Below are 17,542 nucleotides of genomic sequence, written 5' to 3'. Positions count from 1 at the left end.
GCTAACCCGTTAAAGTTGGCTGAGCTAGTAAACACGGCTAAGCTAATCTGTAAAATTTATCACAGATATGAAAATAATGTTTATCTGAATATTTTCACAGTTTCACAGAAAAAGACACCATATCCAGTTGAATTAACTTTCAGTAAGTTAGCATTTGTGTCATTTAAGTAAGACTGCTAGGAGCTACAGAACTGCTCCGTGTTTCAGTTTTTGCTATTGAATGGAATTATTGAGTGAAATTATAATACATTAAGAAAAACTGCTGACACACAGCTGGTAACTAGTGTTTGAAAGTAAACATCAAATATGTCATAAGAAATTACCATGTTTAAGTCCCTCACTAGAGATAAAGCGACACAATCTAACTTTTAGGCACATTAGCTAACCTTTAGCCACATTAGGCACATCAGCTAATGCTTAGCTACACTAGCTAATGTTTAGCTACATTAGCCAAACTTTAGCCACAATAGCTAAAGCTTAGCCACATTAGCTATCTTTTAGCTACATTACCTAACATTTAGTTGTATTATATTTAGCCACATTAGCTAGTGGTTAGCTGCTAATGTTTAGATATATTAGCTAACTTTTAGTTACATTAACTATGGTTAGCTACATTAGCTAATATTTAGCTGGATAACATTTAGCCATATTAGCTAACTTTTTGATGTGGTCAGTTCTGAAAGTTGGAAAATGCTGTGATGCAGATTGTAATTTTATCAAAATTATAACTTGAATAATTTTATTAAAGTTATAAGTTTAATAAAATTCTAAAATAATTTTACTGAAGTTAAATTTAATAAGTTATACTATAAACTGAATATAACGTTTTTACAAAAGTAAATTCAAGTTATAACTTTAATAAAATTCCAGAATTTTAGTACTTTTCTCTGCTACCATTTAACATCTCAAGGATCAGGGCAGGAACACAGAGCTTTCCATCTGGCACCCTGTCACACCAGAAGCGTTTCAGAGCAGAGTGTCTCTACCACGGCTGGATTCTCCAGTTCAGTCCATCATGTGAGAACTGCAACATGGTTCGCTAGTTGCTGCACTTAAAGAGAACAATAAACCAGCAGAAAGATATTTGGCCTGTACGACCAGGCTGCACGTACTCACTTACTTACTTACTTCATGCCCGTGTCGCCGGTTATTATATAATGTTTATGTCTTAGAGTAAAACGCAATCCAAAGGCGATTTATTTTTAAAATTGACCAGATTCACTTTGTTTTTCATCGACTTCCTGCCTGAACAATCTACTCTGTTCTGGATTTACACAGTTCAAGTGGTAAGTGGCAAAAATAGAACAGCTGGGTATTTTTGCAACATGGAGCTTCAGAAACCCTTCAAAAACACTAAATGCTTCAGAAACGCTGCACGGTGCCTTGTGGACCCACTCTGATTGGCTAGAGTCGCTGGGATCAGCCGCAAAGCAGCCACTCCTCACCATGTTCGGTGGAACATAGGTGTCTGTGTGTGCCATGGTTTCATTCTGACCGCCGCTGTGAGTCAATTCACACCAGGAACGTGTAAGATGCAGCGAGCCCACAAGTGCAGTCCACCTAGCTGGATCAGTGAGATCACAAAATCACAAGAAAAACTGGAGAATCTTGGGATTCTCCACTTCCAGGATAAAGGTCTCATCATCTATGCAAAAAAATAACAAAAAAAACTGAGACCCCCTGACCGATTAACAACGTAATGTTTGCATAGTTCAGTGAGTGCAAATATGCATGGGGGGGGGGGGGAGAAGAAAGGTACTGCTTTACACTGCTCCCATGTCTGATTTCCTCTCTGGGCCTATTTAAACTGGCGTGGTATGTTTAGTGGAGCTTTTAGGCTAGAGTTTAGAGCCCAGAAGGGCATGTGTTGCGGCACCCGGTGTGAACCAAACTGACTGAAATGGACAGAAATAGCTGCGGAGACCATGGCGCAGCCGGAACGCAGCAGACATGCACCCAGTGGAAATTGGCCTAACATGACAGCAAACAAGAGCAGTATTAGCAAACTTTTGAACCAAGTCATCACCTTTTTGTAGTTCAGCTTCATCAACAACTGCTGAAGAAGTTCATTCAATAAAAATACTGCTGTTGGTTTTATAAGGAAAACATGGATTATTTAAATTGAGGGTGGAATATTTTATGTTTCTGACCAGTTCAAATGTAGTGCTAGCTGTTAATCAGTTAATCTCTCTTAAACCTCTTTTAGTCACCTTAAATAAAATGATTCACTTCTGACATTAAACCCTGCTTAATCTTCCACTAATAAACAAATCAACATGAGTAGTTCCATAAATCAGCAAGCAGGACAAGAAGACAGAAATACAGCTCTGTTGCAGCAACTTGAATATTTCCTTCCACAGACACATCAATATTTTCTGTACAACAGCAAGAAAGGCAGTCAGCTCTGATAGGAAGTTCTGGTAAAAAAAACTGGTATGTACAGAGTCAGGATAAGAACCCGGACTGCTCCACCTCACATGCATGCAGCAGAGAACACAGAAACATGTGTCCATGCACGCACACATACAGATTACATGCTTTAAAGTTTTCCTTGACTTCTTTTCGGACATCTTAGCTGCAGATTCAGTCAATCAGGAGAAAATCAGTAGCAGAACATTCATCAGCTTCCTGATGTAGTCCTGATCCAGGACCACCATTCTGCAGATCCCAATCCTGGAGAGCCGCGCGCAATTGCTCATCAGTTACTGCTGTCTGGTAAAAATTGGTAAAAACTACTAAACACATAAATAAAGACAATTATAGAAATATAAATAATAATGAAATGAAAGCAAACTCTGGATCTACATTCTACATATTTTTTCTTCACCTGCTGTTGAAATGAGCAACACAAATAAAAACAATGACTCGATGTTCTTCGTGGTAACCCAAGCTCGGGTGTGAAGATGAACTTTCCGACCTGCAGACCATAAACAAATCCCTCCCCATGGCCATTTACTGCAGGACACAGCATACCAGATTCCTGCTGGACTTTTCCTGTTGTTTGTTTATGTTAATGTGCATGGATGTAACAGGCCTTGAGGATGTCAGCTACCCTGCGGTGAAAGGAATTCATCACAGCTCAGCATGCTGAGCAACACAGACGTCAAACATAACTTTCATTCTCATAATATAAAGGATGGAAGTGAAAAAATGCTCCTCGCATGTCGCCCCAAACTGCGATGACCTCAATCAGATGTCTGGTTCAGCTCAAATTAGCTAACATTAGCACAAAGACTGCGAGCAGGTGAAAACTTGTCCCAGTAAGAAGAAAATTATGCTGAATAGTCGGTGAACATTTCAAAGGATTTTCATGTTGAGGGAAAAGTCGTGATCAGAGAGTTTAGCTATGTCATATTAATATTTTTTATCAAGTTCAGCTCACCACAACCTCACAGTGACTAGTTCAGTCATCTGCAGGCTTTCACTAGGCCAATCAGATGAAAGGGAACATTAATCCTCAAACCCCCAGCAGATCTCCTCAAGGTCTCTCTCTCATCAGTGTCTGAGGAACAGTAGTGTGTAATTCTGTGGGGTAAATTGTGTTGAATATCTTACCATTTAGAGCAGCGGTCACTAACAAGCAGACCATGGTCTGGATCCATACCCAAAACTTGCCCCACATGGACCTGGACCTAGAATCTAAAACCTGACGGGATGCTTTTATTTTAACTGGTGCAACGTTTGCAGGCTTCATGAAACATGCAGACTATTTGCATGTGAGGTAAGCCATCCTACGTGATGCACTCAGTCTCACAGTGGTAAACTCTGCAGCACTACATTGTAGACAGACAAAAGTTTGAGGGCTGGGATATACTTGTTGTTAGCAACGTAGTCGCATATGTATCATGGCTACAATGCTTTCTTAGCGTTCATTTGGCAAATAGACAGCTCGTGTTGAGGTGAGGTAATGTGTCACGTTACGAGTTGTAATATTGACTTGAAGACTAGAGGAGCTCATGCAAACAAGAGCATGAACACGACAGGTCCAAGGTAAACACAATGCAGGATAGTTTTGAACACCATCTCTTGGACCTTGTCTGCAACTACCTGCATTTTCCCTTCCCATTGCACAGTGGCAAACATTCATGCCTTAACAATTGGCATCAAAATGAAAACGTTTTGGGAGTTGATGCCCCGGAAATACAATATGATCGGTAGATTGACCTTTTCACTATTTCAAAGTCCAAGTGCTGCGTACTCCCCCTAGTGGTGACCTCCAGTATTGAGTGATTTTGCCACGCTGTGTTTCTGTTGTTTGCAGCAAGTATTTACACAAATGTAGCAGAGCCATGACATGTATGCTTGTGTTCACAGAAAGTATATCCCAGCCCTAAGAACCAGGTAACAAGATAGTAGAAGGAGAAAGAAAGTCAGCTAGATAAAACAGATTTTGATGACTGTGTCAGAGAAAAGCAGCAGTGTTACCAAGTCCACCTGTTATCAGCTACTTTAGGCTTGTTTTTCTGTGAAGCCGCTTGCAAATATCATCAGTCTCTGGTTTTCAGGCTTATTTTCCTGAGTGTAGTTGCTTATTTGGGCTTGTCCTGCTGCTGTTATGAAGTCTCCTGATTTTCTCACAGCGTTGCAGATGATGAGTGCATGATGAGTTTATTGGATGGTTCCTGATGCAGCTCTGGAGCGATCCAGGGAAATCTGGCAGGACTCAGAGGGAATGCTCACACCAAGCGGCAACCTCCAGCGGTAAAATGTGAAACCTATGCGGAAGTGCAAAAAATTGCAGTTCACTCTTCATCCACTGGCTCCAAAACAGAGCAAATCCCCATACACTCCCATGTTAAAAAGGCCAAATTCAATTCAATGTTTAAAACCTGGTACAAAAATCCATTTTAGCATTAATAGGTCAAGCTTACCATCATGACCACTGTGAGGGGGATATATTTTTTTCTAACTCATCCGTTTGGATGTTATTTAGTCTTGAAATTCAGTATAATTAGAGGCGTGTCCTTTTGATTGACAGGTATCCAATATCCACGGCAAGAAGGGAGAGTGCTGCACAACCACGGTTTTTAGCCAGCTAACAGCGTGCCTTAGCTTTAGCCCACCTACCTTTGTTAGCTGGTTAGCTATCGTTAGCTTGGTTAGCTCTTAGCTACAGGCAACTCGGAGTTTGATGGGTGTCAATCATCCACCCCCACCTTCACAGTCCGCCTCTCAGTACGACCTCTTTGCCCATTTTTGGATTTTCCAGGAATGACGACACATGTGACACTGCCAAGATGGCGATGGTGGTAACTGCCCAGTGAGCTTTAATTCAGCTCTTCAGAAACCTACAGGTGACGTCACGGAGGCTCCGTCCATCTTTTAAATACAGTCTATGGCTCAGACTTATGTGAGGCTCAGTCAGGACCAGGAAGTGAATCAAAGCTGCTGTAGGGGCTGCAAGACGTAAACCAGACATGCTACTCATGTTCTGTCTAGTGGATTAGCTGAGACTTTACAAAGGACCTGAAGTTTGGATCTGCTCCCAGCCTTTGCGCTGAATAAAAATGATCTATTTCCACTAAAACCTGGGCTGTAGCAGACATTTCTGGCTTACAGTGCTGTAAAAGGTTTGCTTGTCCAGGAAAACAGATCCACCCCCAGCCAAGCTATTGCTATGTCACTTCTCCTTTTGTTACAGAATAAAAATCCCAAAGAAAAAGATCTCCAGTGTGTACGCATCCACCCATGTCTCTGTTGCAGGGTGGCAGAATTTAAGCTATCATTTCCAAGATGTGCCACAGAACCTGCATCCAGGTCTCTACCAACTCCCGACCTCCAGCATCATTGTGGTGGTTAGGGAGGACTGGGTGGAGTCTAGAGTGTGGACACCCGGACGATGTTGGCCTGGGAGTACTGGGAAGAACTGGTGGATTCGTCACCCTCTGGAGTGGTTCCAGGTGGCGTGGGCATGCTGATGATGGCGGCGGTGAGGTACGACTCCTCGCAATTCAGGGGAAGCGTCTCCTGGAGTTTGGTATTCAGACTGGATCGACTGGATAAAAACAGAGAAAGACATGCTGAGTAAAGATGTTTGTAACTCACCTATTTGCATACCTCATCAGTTCCACATCTCTGCATCTGGAGTTTGCAGACACCTGAATGGTTCCTGAACCTTCATCTGCTACAGAAACAGTCCTATTCAGTCCAATTTAACTTCACATATGGAACCATTTCTACAGCAATCCAACATCAAAGTCCCACCAGCATCAGTACAGGGTTCTTTTTTCACATGGCGACAATGTTCCCTGAGGTCTTTCTGAAATAAGGACAGCATGCTTTGGTAAAAATACATCAGCAGCAGAGAAAAAACAGTTTAAGAAAGTTTGAAAGGACGTCCACATCCAGAGAAGCCAGATGAGGTGGCTCAGGCATCTGGTCAAGATGCCTCATGAACACCTGGACTGGCCATCAGGAATACCGGGCAAGTGATTTTGGGCTGGGTCTTTTTTTTTTTTTTTTTTTTTTACCAATTCTACTAGAATTCGCAATGGTATTAGTATGGATAGATGGATGAGCGGATGGATAGATTGTGTATAGTTGAACTTCAGGTGGAGATACGGATGGAGGTGGTTTCTAAAACTTGGACGAATCGCTGGGTTTATAATAATAATAATAATGGATTATATTTATATAGCGCTTTTCAAGGCACCCAAAGCGCTTTACATTGTGTGAATCCATTATTCATCCACTCCTCACTCATACCTGGTGATGGTAAGCTACGTGTGTAGCCACAGCTGCCCTGGGGCAAGCTGACGGAAACGTGGCTGCCAGTCTGCGCCTACGGCCTCTCCGACCATCACCGAACATTCATCCACACATTCATACACCAGCGATGCCAACACTGGAGGCAAGGAGGGTTTAGATCCAGGAATAACCAAAACGTCCACCATAAAGACTGCTTGGAGGTGAATCTGCTGTCAGGCGTGTTACTTGTTGGGTTTCAGTTCTTTGCTCAGACTTTGTTCAGTGGAGGTTTTGTAATGGAAATTATACATATAACTCTTATACTTGTGTGAAATTTAGATGAGACATGTAATCTTCCACTTTGTATTAAAACTCACATTACTGTTAGTATTCTTTATCTGTGTTCTTCACAAACTCTGTCACTCATCAAGGAGAAGAGAGAGGAAGTGTGTCAAAAAACCAGTTTGAGCAGGTTCTGAAGACAGTGTATTGAGAACTTGCATCTGCGACCTTGATGCTTTCACATCATGCGAGTCTATTTTAACCAAGCCCATGTGTATCTGTTCGGACTCGCTCAGCCAAAGCTGTTTGACTGTGTGACTCTCATTGCTGATCAGCTCTTAATAAAAATACTTTGTTTGATTCTCACTTAGTGTGTAATCTTTGATAATAAAATTTCCACTACAGTTTACAGGTGTTTTCAGGCAGATCTGGATCCATTTTAGCTAACGTGCTGTAACTGAAATAAACCCAAACTGTCTCATGTGTAATATGACGTTCTGATATTTTCAGCCTGAATGTAAAACATGGAGCCTGAGAACACATCTAACGGACCTGTGGTGCTGCAGCTGAGGACCTGTAGAAGACAAGCTGGTTTCCCAGCTGTCCTTGTTTAGGAGAAAGTTCCCAGACCTTGCCCCGCCTCCCACAGCTGGACATACTCTGGATTCCTGCTGTCTGACTACATGGGAACATGCAGTCACATGATGCCATGTGTTGATACAGTGAGCCTGTGTGTGGCATTCATACCAGTCATACTTCATTTGCACGTCAGTCTCAAGCAGAATGTTTCCCTTCAGTTCTTCTCTAAAACAAGTTTTCACAGACTTCCAAATTAAATCATATTCAGCCTTTCTGGAAGAAACTTTAGTCCTTGTTGAAGTCAACACTTCAACAACATTATAACACAGAATAAATTAAACAGAGGGTAACCATGGCAACAAGACAGATTTTTCTTTTACTGCTTTAACTTTAAATAACCCACCTTTGGTAAAGATTCCAAGAAACGTTCTATGAACACCTCAGAAACCATCTCAAAGGGTGGATCTGTCTTCCAGGACTCTTAAAGACCATCAGTTTCAAAACCCCTTTAAAGATGGCTGCAAATTCCTCTTAAACAGTCTGGTGTAACATCTGGTCCTTCTTCAGGCGATGAGTACGGTCTGAAGAAGCAGAAGACTCTTCTCTAACACCTGTAGGACAACCTGAACTACCTTGTCTTTTTCAGTTCTGGACCTTGGGGTCTCTACCCTGCAGGTTTAAGATGATACCTGGCTCAGATTATTAACTCGTTACCAGGTTTGAGCAGAAGTTGAAGAGATCCAGTTACCGTGATTGAAGAACACATCAGCTGGGAGCCAGAGCCAGTCAAGATGATTGACTCTCCACTTCTGTCCCACCAGAAACAACTTCCTTTGCAACAGTTCCACATCTACATGACAACCTAGGTTTTCCCATCATTACGATTACAACTAACAGAGCTCCCAGTCAGTTTTGTCATCCCAAGAATCCTTACAGAAACAATCTTAGGCATATAAACTGTACCACTACCATACCCATTGCCCCTTTAAATTCTAAGTTGAGTATCCAAAAAAGACCTTCCCTACAAATTTTAACATGGCCCTATTCAATGTTCATTCTCTTTTAAACAAATCTTATATTATCAATGACCTTAGTTTAGAAAACAATACTGACTGTGTAACACAGGGTTAGATATTGGTTTAGTACTTTCCCGTACATCTCCTGTCCCTGAAGGTCTCACCTGTGTGTGCTCGGTCACGTGATCGCAATCACTTGGCGGCGCTAAGCCAATCGGGTTACGTGGAGCGATTATACAGGCCTGCTCTGGCTTCTTCCCATCAGATGCATGGGGAAAAGCCAGGTGACAGAGCTGCTGCAGGTTTGTACCGCTTACAATCGCTTCTTTTACTCCTTCTTAACGTACTTTAGAGCTTATTGTTCGCTTGTATGATTTACAGACCAGCTGTTGGTGAAGCCCGGAGCCGTGTAGTGCTGCTGTGCACCGTGCCATGATTGGAATTGGTGAGTCCTGAATGAACTGTATTGCTAGCATGCTAAAGTTAGCAGCTAAGATTATTGTTTGTGACCAATGCTACTGCTGACGGAAGTTACCGCTAGTATCAGTGGTCAATTGTAACCCACTGTTTCTTCCCATGTGCATGGTATGCAAATGTATGTATTGGGTTAAGTGCTGCGGCCTGCCTTCTGGGTTGACAGCCCGTGTGTCGGGTAAGCCGTGTAGCAGTTATGTAATGGTTAAGCTCATGTGTAATGCTATTTGTAAAACTTTAACTGTATTTAATTCTGATGTACAAATCTTGCACATTAATATGAATACTCTGTATGTGGTTATTTATAAGTCCCTGATTATTATGATTCATTTAGATATATAAAGCAATTGCTAAGGTGAAGACTTATTAGGTCTGTCTGCTTAATACAGGCCAGGTGGTTTGGATTCCATTTGGGATCGGAAAGATGACGAACTATTGAATGAACAGCCGAGGAGTGACAACACCGAACCTACCTACTGGTCTGGTAGGAGGCTGGCGAAGCCTGCACTCTGCTCCCCACCATTTCACTCTCTGATTCACACAACCGACATACATTCTTTCTCCTGTTATGGACAATCGCGTTTAGACATCTTCTCTGGACAATGGCAATAATCGAGACATGGATTCTACCCGTGTTGTGTGATTCGGTTGTGAATTGTACCGACCAGTGCCTGTAGTGGTGAAGACTCTGTAAATGTTATTTGATGTTGTACAGCCAAATTATTGTGAAAACAACTTGTGCAATTGATCAGATTACCAGGATACTGCAGTTGTATATATTGGGATATTTTTTGGGCTGCAATTTGGGGTTAATAATAATAATAATAAATTTTATTTCAAGGCGCCTTTCAAGACCCAAGGTCACCTCACAAAACAATTAAAACAGTTAAAAACAAAACAATTAAAACAGTTATAAACATAAAACAAACATCAAAACAAACATCATGCAACAAACAGTTAAAAACATTAAGATGAAAAGGCCAGTTTGAACAGATGAGTTTTAAGTTGTGATTTAAAAGATGGGAGTTAGTCAATGTTACGGAGTTCAGGTGGGAGTGTGTTCCATAACTGGGGAGCAGAGCGACTGAAGGCTCTGCTCCCCATGGTAGTGAGACGGGCATGGGGCACAGAAAGGTGAATGGTGGAAGATGATCTGAGAGTGCGGGAGGGAGTAGCTATATGGAGTAGGTCAGACAGATATGGAGGGGCCAGATTATGGAGACATTTGAAGGTGAAAAGCAGGATCTTGTAGTTAACTCTGAATTTTATAGGGAGCCAGTGAAGTTGTTTAAGAACCGGTGTGATGTGTTGAAAAGAAGGTGTGCAAGTGATAATCCGGGCAGCAGAGTTCTGAAGAAGCTGTAATTTATGAAGTGATTTATCGGGGAGACCAAAAAGAAGTGAATTGCAATAATCGATTCTTGAGGTGACCAGACTGTGGACGAGGATAGCTGCAGCATGTGGAGTGAGAGATGAACGCAAGCGGTTGATATTTCGGAGGTGGAAGTAGGCAGACCGAGTGATGCTATTAATGTGTGAATGAAATGAAAGGGTGCTATCGAAAATGACGCCGAGACTCTTTACCTGAGGGGAAGGGAGAATAGTGGAGCTGTCAATGTTAACAGAGAAACTGTGAGATTTGGTTAGAATAGTGGGTGTGCCGACAAGGAGAACTTCTGTTTTGCTGCTATTGAGTTTAAGAAAATTGGAAGAGAACCATGTCTTGACTTCAAGAAGACAGTCAGAGAGGGATGAAGGCGGAACAGAAGAGTTTGGTTTTGATGAGATGTAGAGCTGTGTATCGTCAGCATAAGAGTGAAAATTGATATTGTATTTACGGAAAATATGACCAAGCGGGAGGATATAAATGATAAACAGAAGAGGCCCCAGGACAGAACCTTGGGGCACACCGGCTGTTACAGGGAGTGATTGTGATGAATGATCCTTAATGTGAATGAACTGTGTGCGGTCGGACAGGTATGAAGTGAACCAGGTAAGAGGAGTATGAGAGACGCCAATGGATGCCAGTCTATTAAGGAGGGTGCTGTGAGAAATAGTATCAAATGCTGCAGTAAGATCGAGGAGAATAAGGATGGTGATGAGGCCAGAATCAGCTGCCAACAGAAGGTCATTTGTTATTTTCAGAAGAGCTGATTCTGTGCTGTGGAGTGGACGAAAGCCGGACTGGAAGTGTTCAAACAGATTATTGATAGAGAGGTGTTGGTGAAGCTGGGAGGCAACAACCTTTTCAAGGATTTTGGAGATGAAGGGAAGATTGGAAATTGGACGGAGGTTATTAGGATCAGATGGATCAGCGCCAGGTTTTTTTAAGATCGGTGTGACGGCAGCTGATTTGAAGGCCAGTGGAACATGTCCGGTCATGAGGGAGGAGTGAATTATGGCAGTGATGTGTGGAGAGAGTGAGGAGAGACAGGACTTTACCAAGACTGTTGGGATCGGGTCAAGTGGGCTGGTGGAGGGTTTGGCTTTCTGAATCAGTTCAGATATGTTAGTTTGAGAAGGAAGGGTGAAGCTTGAGAATGAATGAATGATGGAGAAAGATGGAGAAAGAAAGTCCGCAGTGGAAGCTGCAGCTCCTTCAGAAGTGAGTTGTTGGTGGATATTGTCAATTTTTGAGGTGAAGTAGGACAGAAGGAAGTTACAGAAGTCAGTTGAGTTGAGATGTGAGGGAAAAGAGTCCGGGGGTCTAGTAATTTTATTGAACAAAGAAAAAAGAGATTTGGAATTTCCTTCATTAGTGCAGATAATAGCAGAGTAGTATGCGGATTTAGTTGATCTAATGCAGTCTTTGTAAAGAAGAATGTGATTATTATACATCTCTTTATGGATACTGAGTCCAGTTTTCTTGGCAAGGCGTTCAAGCCGGCGCCCTTTAGCTTTGAGTTTGCGGAGGGAAGGAGTGAACCATGGAGCAGAACGGGAAAAGGAAACATGTCTGTGTTTGATTGGAGCAAATGTGTTAAGTAGATTATTGAGGTTCTTGTTATAGTTACAGACTAATATATCTGGAGACGAGATACTGCTTACAGTGGGGAGGTTGTTTATGGCAGATGAAAATGTATCCGGATTAATGTCCTTGATTTTCCTGAAAGAAATGTAACGGAGAGGGTGGATTTTGGAAAGAGACACACTTATGTTGAAAGAAATAAGTTTGTGGTCAGAGAGGGGGAAATGATGAGCTTCACAGTCATTAGGTGTTAAACCGGAGCAGCAAACCAAGTCCAGAATATGATTTTTACAGTGAGTGGGGAAGTTTATGTATTGATGTAGTCCAAAACTGTTCAGGCAGGACCCAAAGTCTCTGGAGAGGAGATTATTGCTGTTGTCCATATGAATGTTCAGATCGCCAAGAATGATCAGGTTTGGAGAGAGTGAGGACAGGTACGCCAGGATAGATGCAAAATCATTTAAAAAGTCCTTATTGGGTTTAGGAGGTCGGTACACAGTACATAAAATAGTTGGAGTCGGACCACATAGTTGAGACACTGTGTATTCAAATGAATTAATCTCAGGAGCTTCAAGTGGCTTTACTTTCCACTGCTGGCGGTGAATCATCGCGAGACCGCCTCCTCTACCTGAGCTGTGAGATTTCGATATGTAAACAAACCCAGGCGGAGTGGCTGCGTTGAGGTGGACAAAGTCATTCGGCTGTTGCCATGTTTCAGTTAAAAAGAGAAAATCCAACTTACAGTCTGAGATGAGATCCTGGATGAGATCTCCCTTGTTTGTAAGTGAACGGATGTTTAACAATCCGAGGTTAAGAGTGGTGGTGGAGTTAGCCGACCAGGCCTGGCGGGCAGACCCGGAGTGGTCAGCGCTACGACACCTCTTCAGGTTGCCGGGATTAACCCCTCGCTGGCGGGGTCTCGGTGAGCAGGAGCGGTGGACCAGATCCGTGAAGCCGGTGACAGGGACGAGGCAGACCTCAGGTGGATCCAGAAAACGCCAGGAGACCGAGAAGGGATGGACTGACGATCCAGATTCTCCACGGGAACATGGCGAGAAGCGAACCAGGGATGCCTTCAGCTTCACCATGCTACCGCCACGTTTGCCGCGCTTGCGATGGCGCCTCCGACGCAGGAAGAAGGCCGACGCCCTGAACAGGTGAGCCGGAATGCCCGATAACAGCGGAGGAAGAGTTTTATGATGATTATAGGAACTCGGTATGACTCTCAAATCATACCGAAGATCAATAAGAAACTGAAGGTTGTACATCAGCAGAGACTCCGCAGGAAGGGAGCCAAAGCTCAAAACCCATAAGATCCAGACAGAGAGCAACAGACGAGCAGCCACACACACCGGCGCCATCTTGAGATCAAGGAGATCAAGGGTTATTAATCACTTCAATATATGGTACCTCCACTAACTAAAATCAACCTTGTCCTGTCTTTTATTGATCACTGACACTCAGCTCCAGCAGTTGTTCTTAGGTCTTCTACAGTCATCCTATTAGTCCATTGTTCCTGTTATTTACCCATACCACTTTCTCATAAGAGTACGGACGTATTAGTGCCCAGAAGTGCTACAACTGTCTCTTTTTAACTGAAACTTGCCTTGCACTGATACACCAGTTATTCTCACTGAGCCTTCACCCCCAAATTTTTATTTTTTATTATATCAGAGAAAGTAGAAAAGGTGGTGGAACTGCATCAATTGTGTAGCGTAATGCCTCAATATTAATGTAAAACCTTGATGGTAGAAATTAATATCAAAATTAATGAAACCTTATAATTGTTATTTTCCTCGAAGTAGAGCACCACTCTTCTGCATAAGCTGATTAAGTAATCCACAGTCCAGAAGAAAAAACCGTGAGTGGGGTTTTAATAAAATAATTGATTTTAAAGTGAATAAAATTCAGCGTTTCAAAGACACCAGCTAGACCCAGTTGGAGGCTCGGTTTGGTCTTACTTGGAGCAGGTGGTAGGGCCTACGAGCGGGGTTTGGTACGGCGTCAAGGTGGCGAGGTCCCTGAGGTCGTCTGGTACCCGGCAGAAGACAGCCCGTCCAAAATGGTTTGGATCAGCTTCCAAGATGAACCAGGTTGATTCCCACACTCAACTGGCACAGTGGTGGCAATTGGCTGGTGTGGTTCCGGAGGCTTGGAACCGTAATCAGAGCCTTGTTGTTGGAACTGTCCACAATTAAGCGTTATGGATCAGAACGCTTCTGGCAGAAATTGGCTCTGAAAACTGAACTGTGCACTGACTTTCCGAAGTTCTTCTCAAAAAGAAAAAGTAATTAAAAATGCAACAAGTTGGAATAGCTCTGGTGCTGGATACAAAAGTTGTATATCTTGGTTGCGTTTGGGCTTGGGCTGCTTTGAGCAAAAATATCAAAAACATAAACTAATAAACACGAACAAAAAGACAAAACTAAGTTGAACGTTCTAATGAATTTTCCATGGATTTGTTTATTTGCAGCAGAGTGTGAAGCGGCTGGAATGAGAATCAGCACCTCCAAATCTGAGACCATGGTCCTCAACCGGAAAATGGTGGCATGCCTTCTCCGGGTCTGCAATAGGGTCCTGCCCCAAGTGGAGGAGTTCATGTATCTCGAGGTCTTGTTCACGAGTGAGGGAAGGATGGAGCGGGAGATCGACAGGCGGATCAGTGCGGCGTCTGCAGTGATGCAGACTCTGCATCGGTCTGTCGTGGTGAAGAGGGAGCTGAGCCAAAAGGCAAAGCTCTTGATTTAACAGTCGATCTAGTTCCTACCCTCACCTATGGTCACGAGCTGTGGGTAGTGACCAAAAGAACAAGATCGAGTTTTCTCCGCAGGGTGGCTGGGCTCTCCCTTAGGGATAGGGTGAAAAGCCCAGTGATCTGGGAGGGGCTCAGCGTAGAGTCGCTGCTCCTCCGCATCAAGAGGAGCCAGATGAGGTGGCTTGGGCATCTGGTCAGGATGCCTTCTGGATGCCTCCCTGGTGAGGTGTTCCAGGCACGTTCCACCAGAAAGAGGCCCCAGGGAAGACCCAGGACACACTGGACGGACTTCATCTCTCAGCTGGCCTGGGAATGCCTCAAGATCCCCCTGAATGAGCTGGTGAATGTGGCCGGGGTGAGGGAAGTCTGGGTTTTCCTGCTTAGGCAGCTGCCCCCACGACCCGACTCTCGGTGATCTTTTGACTCAATAAAATCAATCAGTCTTTATTTATAAAGCACTTTTCATACAATAACGCAGCACAAAGTGCTTTCCATGGTTAAAACAATGCCCCAACCCGCCCTCTGGTCTTCGTCAGCACACGAGCAGCTGAGTTCTGTAGAAGTTGTAGAGGTGCAATACTCTTTTTGGGAAGACCAGAGAGCAGGGCATTACAGTAGTCAATACGACTGGTGATAAAAGCATGCATCAGCATCTCCGTGTTGGCCCGAGAAAGAATGGGGCGGACTCTGGCTATGTTTTTTAGGTGATAAAATCCTATTTTAGTAACATGTTTAATATGTGGAATAAAACCAAGCTCAGAGTTAAATAACGCGCAGGTTTTTTACTTGAGATGATGGATTTAATGCAAATGCCTGCAATTTAGCTAAGAGTTTCTCTGTCTGAGCCTCAGGACTATGCCTCCTGATGACACTGCCAAGAGGGAGCATATACAAATTTAAAAGAACAGGGCCTAAAACTGACCCTTGGGGCACACCACATGTCATTTTATGGATCTTAGAAGAGCATGTATCCAAACTTACCATATAAGTTCTGTCTGTGGGATAGGAAGTGAACGAGTTGTGAACAGCACCAGAGAGGCCCACCAGGTGTTTCAGTCTGTTTAAAAGAATAGTGTGGTCTACTGTGTCAAAGGCTGAGCTAAGATCCAGTAGCACCAAGACTGAGAGGTTCTGTGAGTCACAGTTAATCCTAAAATCATTTAAAACCTTCAGGAGAGCAGTCTCTGTGCTGTGGTTCACCCTAAATCCAGACTGATATATCTCAAGGATATTTCTACTATTTAAAAAATCATTAAGCTGAATAAAAACTAGTTTTTCTAAAATTTTACTTAAAAATGGTAAGTTGGATACAGGTCTATAGTTATTAAGATCATTACAATCCAAATTGCTCTTCTTCAGAAGGGGCCTCACCACCGCCGTTTTAAAGGCCACAGGGAATACGCCCATCTGAAGAGAGCAATTTATCATGCATAAAAAGCTCGTCTTTAAAAAATCCATAAAATGATTTAAAAAGTGAAATGGGAATTGGGTCTAAAAGACATGTGGTGGGTTTTACTGTGGAGAAAACTTTATCAAGGATCTCTGCATTAACCAGGACAAAACTGTCCAGTGTTTCCTCAGGTAAAACCAAGCACTCAGATGTGTTCGTGTTCTGGTTGGATAAAATACCACATCTGATGGCACTGATTTTACTTCTGAAGTGGTCTGCAAACTGCTCACAGAGAGAGTCTGTTGGGGTTCCCTGGGAGCTGTTAAAGTTAGGGTTACATAGGTGATCGATGGTGGAAAAAAGAACCTTGGGATTATTTTTATTGTTACCGAATTTTTTTGCAAAGTATATGTTTCTTAAGTTCCTTAGTGCGTTATTGTAAATTTAAAGTTGCTCACAAAATATCTGATAATTTATTGTCATTTTATTTTTCCTCCATCTCCTTTCTGCCGCCCTGCAATTTCTTTTGAGTTTTTTGACCTCTTCATTCCTCCAGGGAGATATAAGTTTTGGGTAAATCTTTTTTGTAGTGAGTGGAGCAACAGAGTCGAGGCTTGTCTTCAGTTTACTGTTAAAGTGTTCAACAATAAAATCACAGGGTGCAGGTAAAATCACAGGAGGACATTTATCTAAAACCTTGATACAATTTGCAGCCACTTCAGAGGTTAGATAGCGCTTCATCACAGTTCGCACCGAGGTCTCCCGCTGAATAAAACCGGTGATGTTAAAAAAACACACAGTAGTGGTCAGAGACAGCCAAGTCAACAACAGAGGACACACCGGCAGAAAGGCCATAGGTAATAACCAAGTCCAGGGTGTGTCCTCTGTTGTGAGTCAGCTGCGTGACGTGTTGCGTAAAATCCATATAGTTAAGAATGTTTAAAAATTCTTTTGAAACAGGGTCTAAAGGATTATTTATGTGCAGATTAAAATCACCGGTTAAAATTATCATGTTATATGTTGTGTGTATGATTGATAAAAATTCTGAAAACTCATTAATAAAAGCAGCACATTTTTGGGGTGGTCTATAAACGGTGACACATAAAATTGGAGGGCTGATAAAAACAATGGCGTGATATTCAAAAGTGGTAAAATTATCGAATAAAATCTGTTTGGTGGTGAGAGTGTTATTGGTTAAAGATGATGTGCCACCACCATTCCTATCAGTTCTTATAGAAAAAGAATAGTTAAAATTTGCCAGGGAGGCCTCAGCGAGAACAACAGGTGCATCCACACCCAACCATGTTTCAGTTAAAAACAAACAGTCTAGTTTGTGGTCTAAAGTCAGGTCATTGACAATAAAAGACTTATTTAACAGAGAGCGTATATTT

General features: G+C 42.7%; 1 protein-coding gene across 1 annotated transcript in view; it reads right to left on the bottom strand.

The window, feature by feature from the left end:
* Nucleotides 1-5,238: 5,238 nt before the first annotated feature.
* LOC121635020 (potassium voltage-gated channel subfamily D member 2-like) overlaps nucleotides 5,239-17,542 on the bottom strand; it is a 104,882-nt gene continuing 92,578 nt past the window's right edge. Inside the window, exon 5 of the mRNA XM_041978030.1 lies at nucleotides 5,239-5,995. Coding sequence (XP_041833964.1) covers nucleotides 5,818-5,995 — 178 coding nt within the window. The 3' untranslated portion in view covers nucleotides 5,239-5,817. The remainder of the gene's footprint in view (nucleotides 5,996-17,542) is intronic.

This window comes from Melanotaenia boesemani, chromosome 23 (genome assembly GCF_017639745.1).
Source record: "Melanotaenia boesemani isolate fMelBoe1 chromosome 23, fMelBoe1.pri, whole genome shotgun sequence".
In the NCBI taxonomy this organism is placed as follows: domain Eukaryota; kingdom Metazoa; phylum Chordata; class Actinopteri; order Atheriniformes; family Melanotaeniidae; genus Melanotaenia; species Melanotaenia boesemani.
This window is presented reverse-complemented; position numbering and strand designations above follow the sequence as displayed.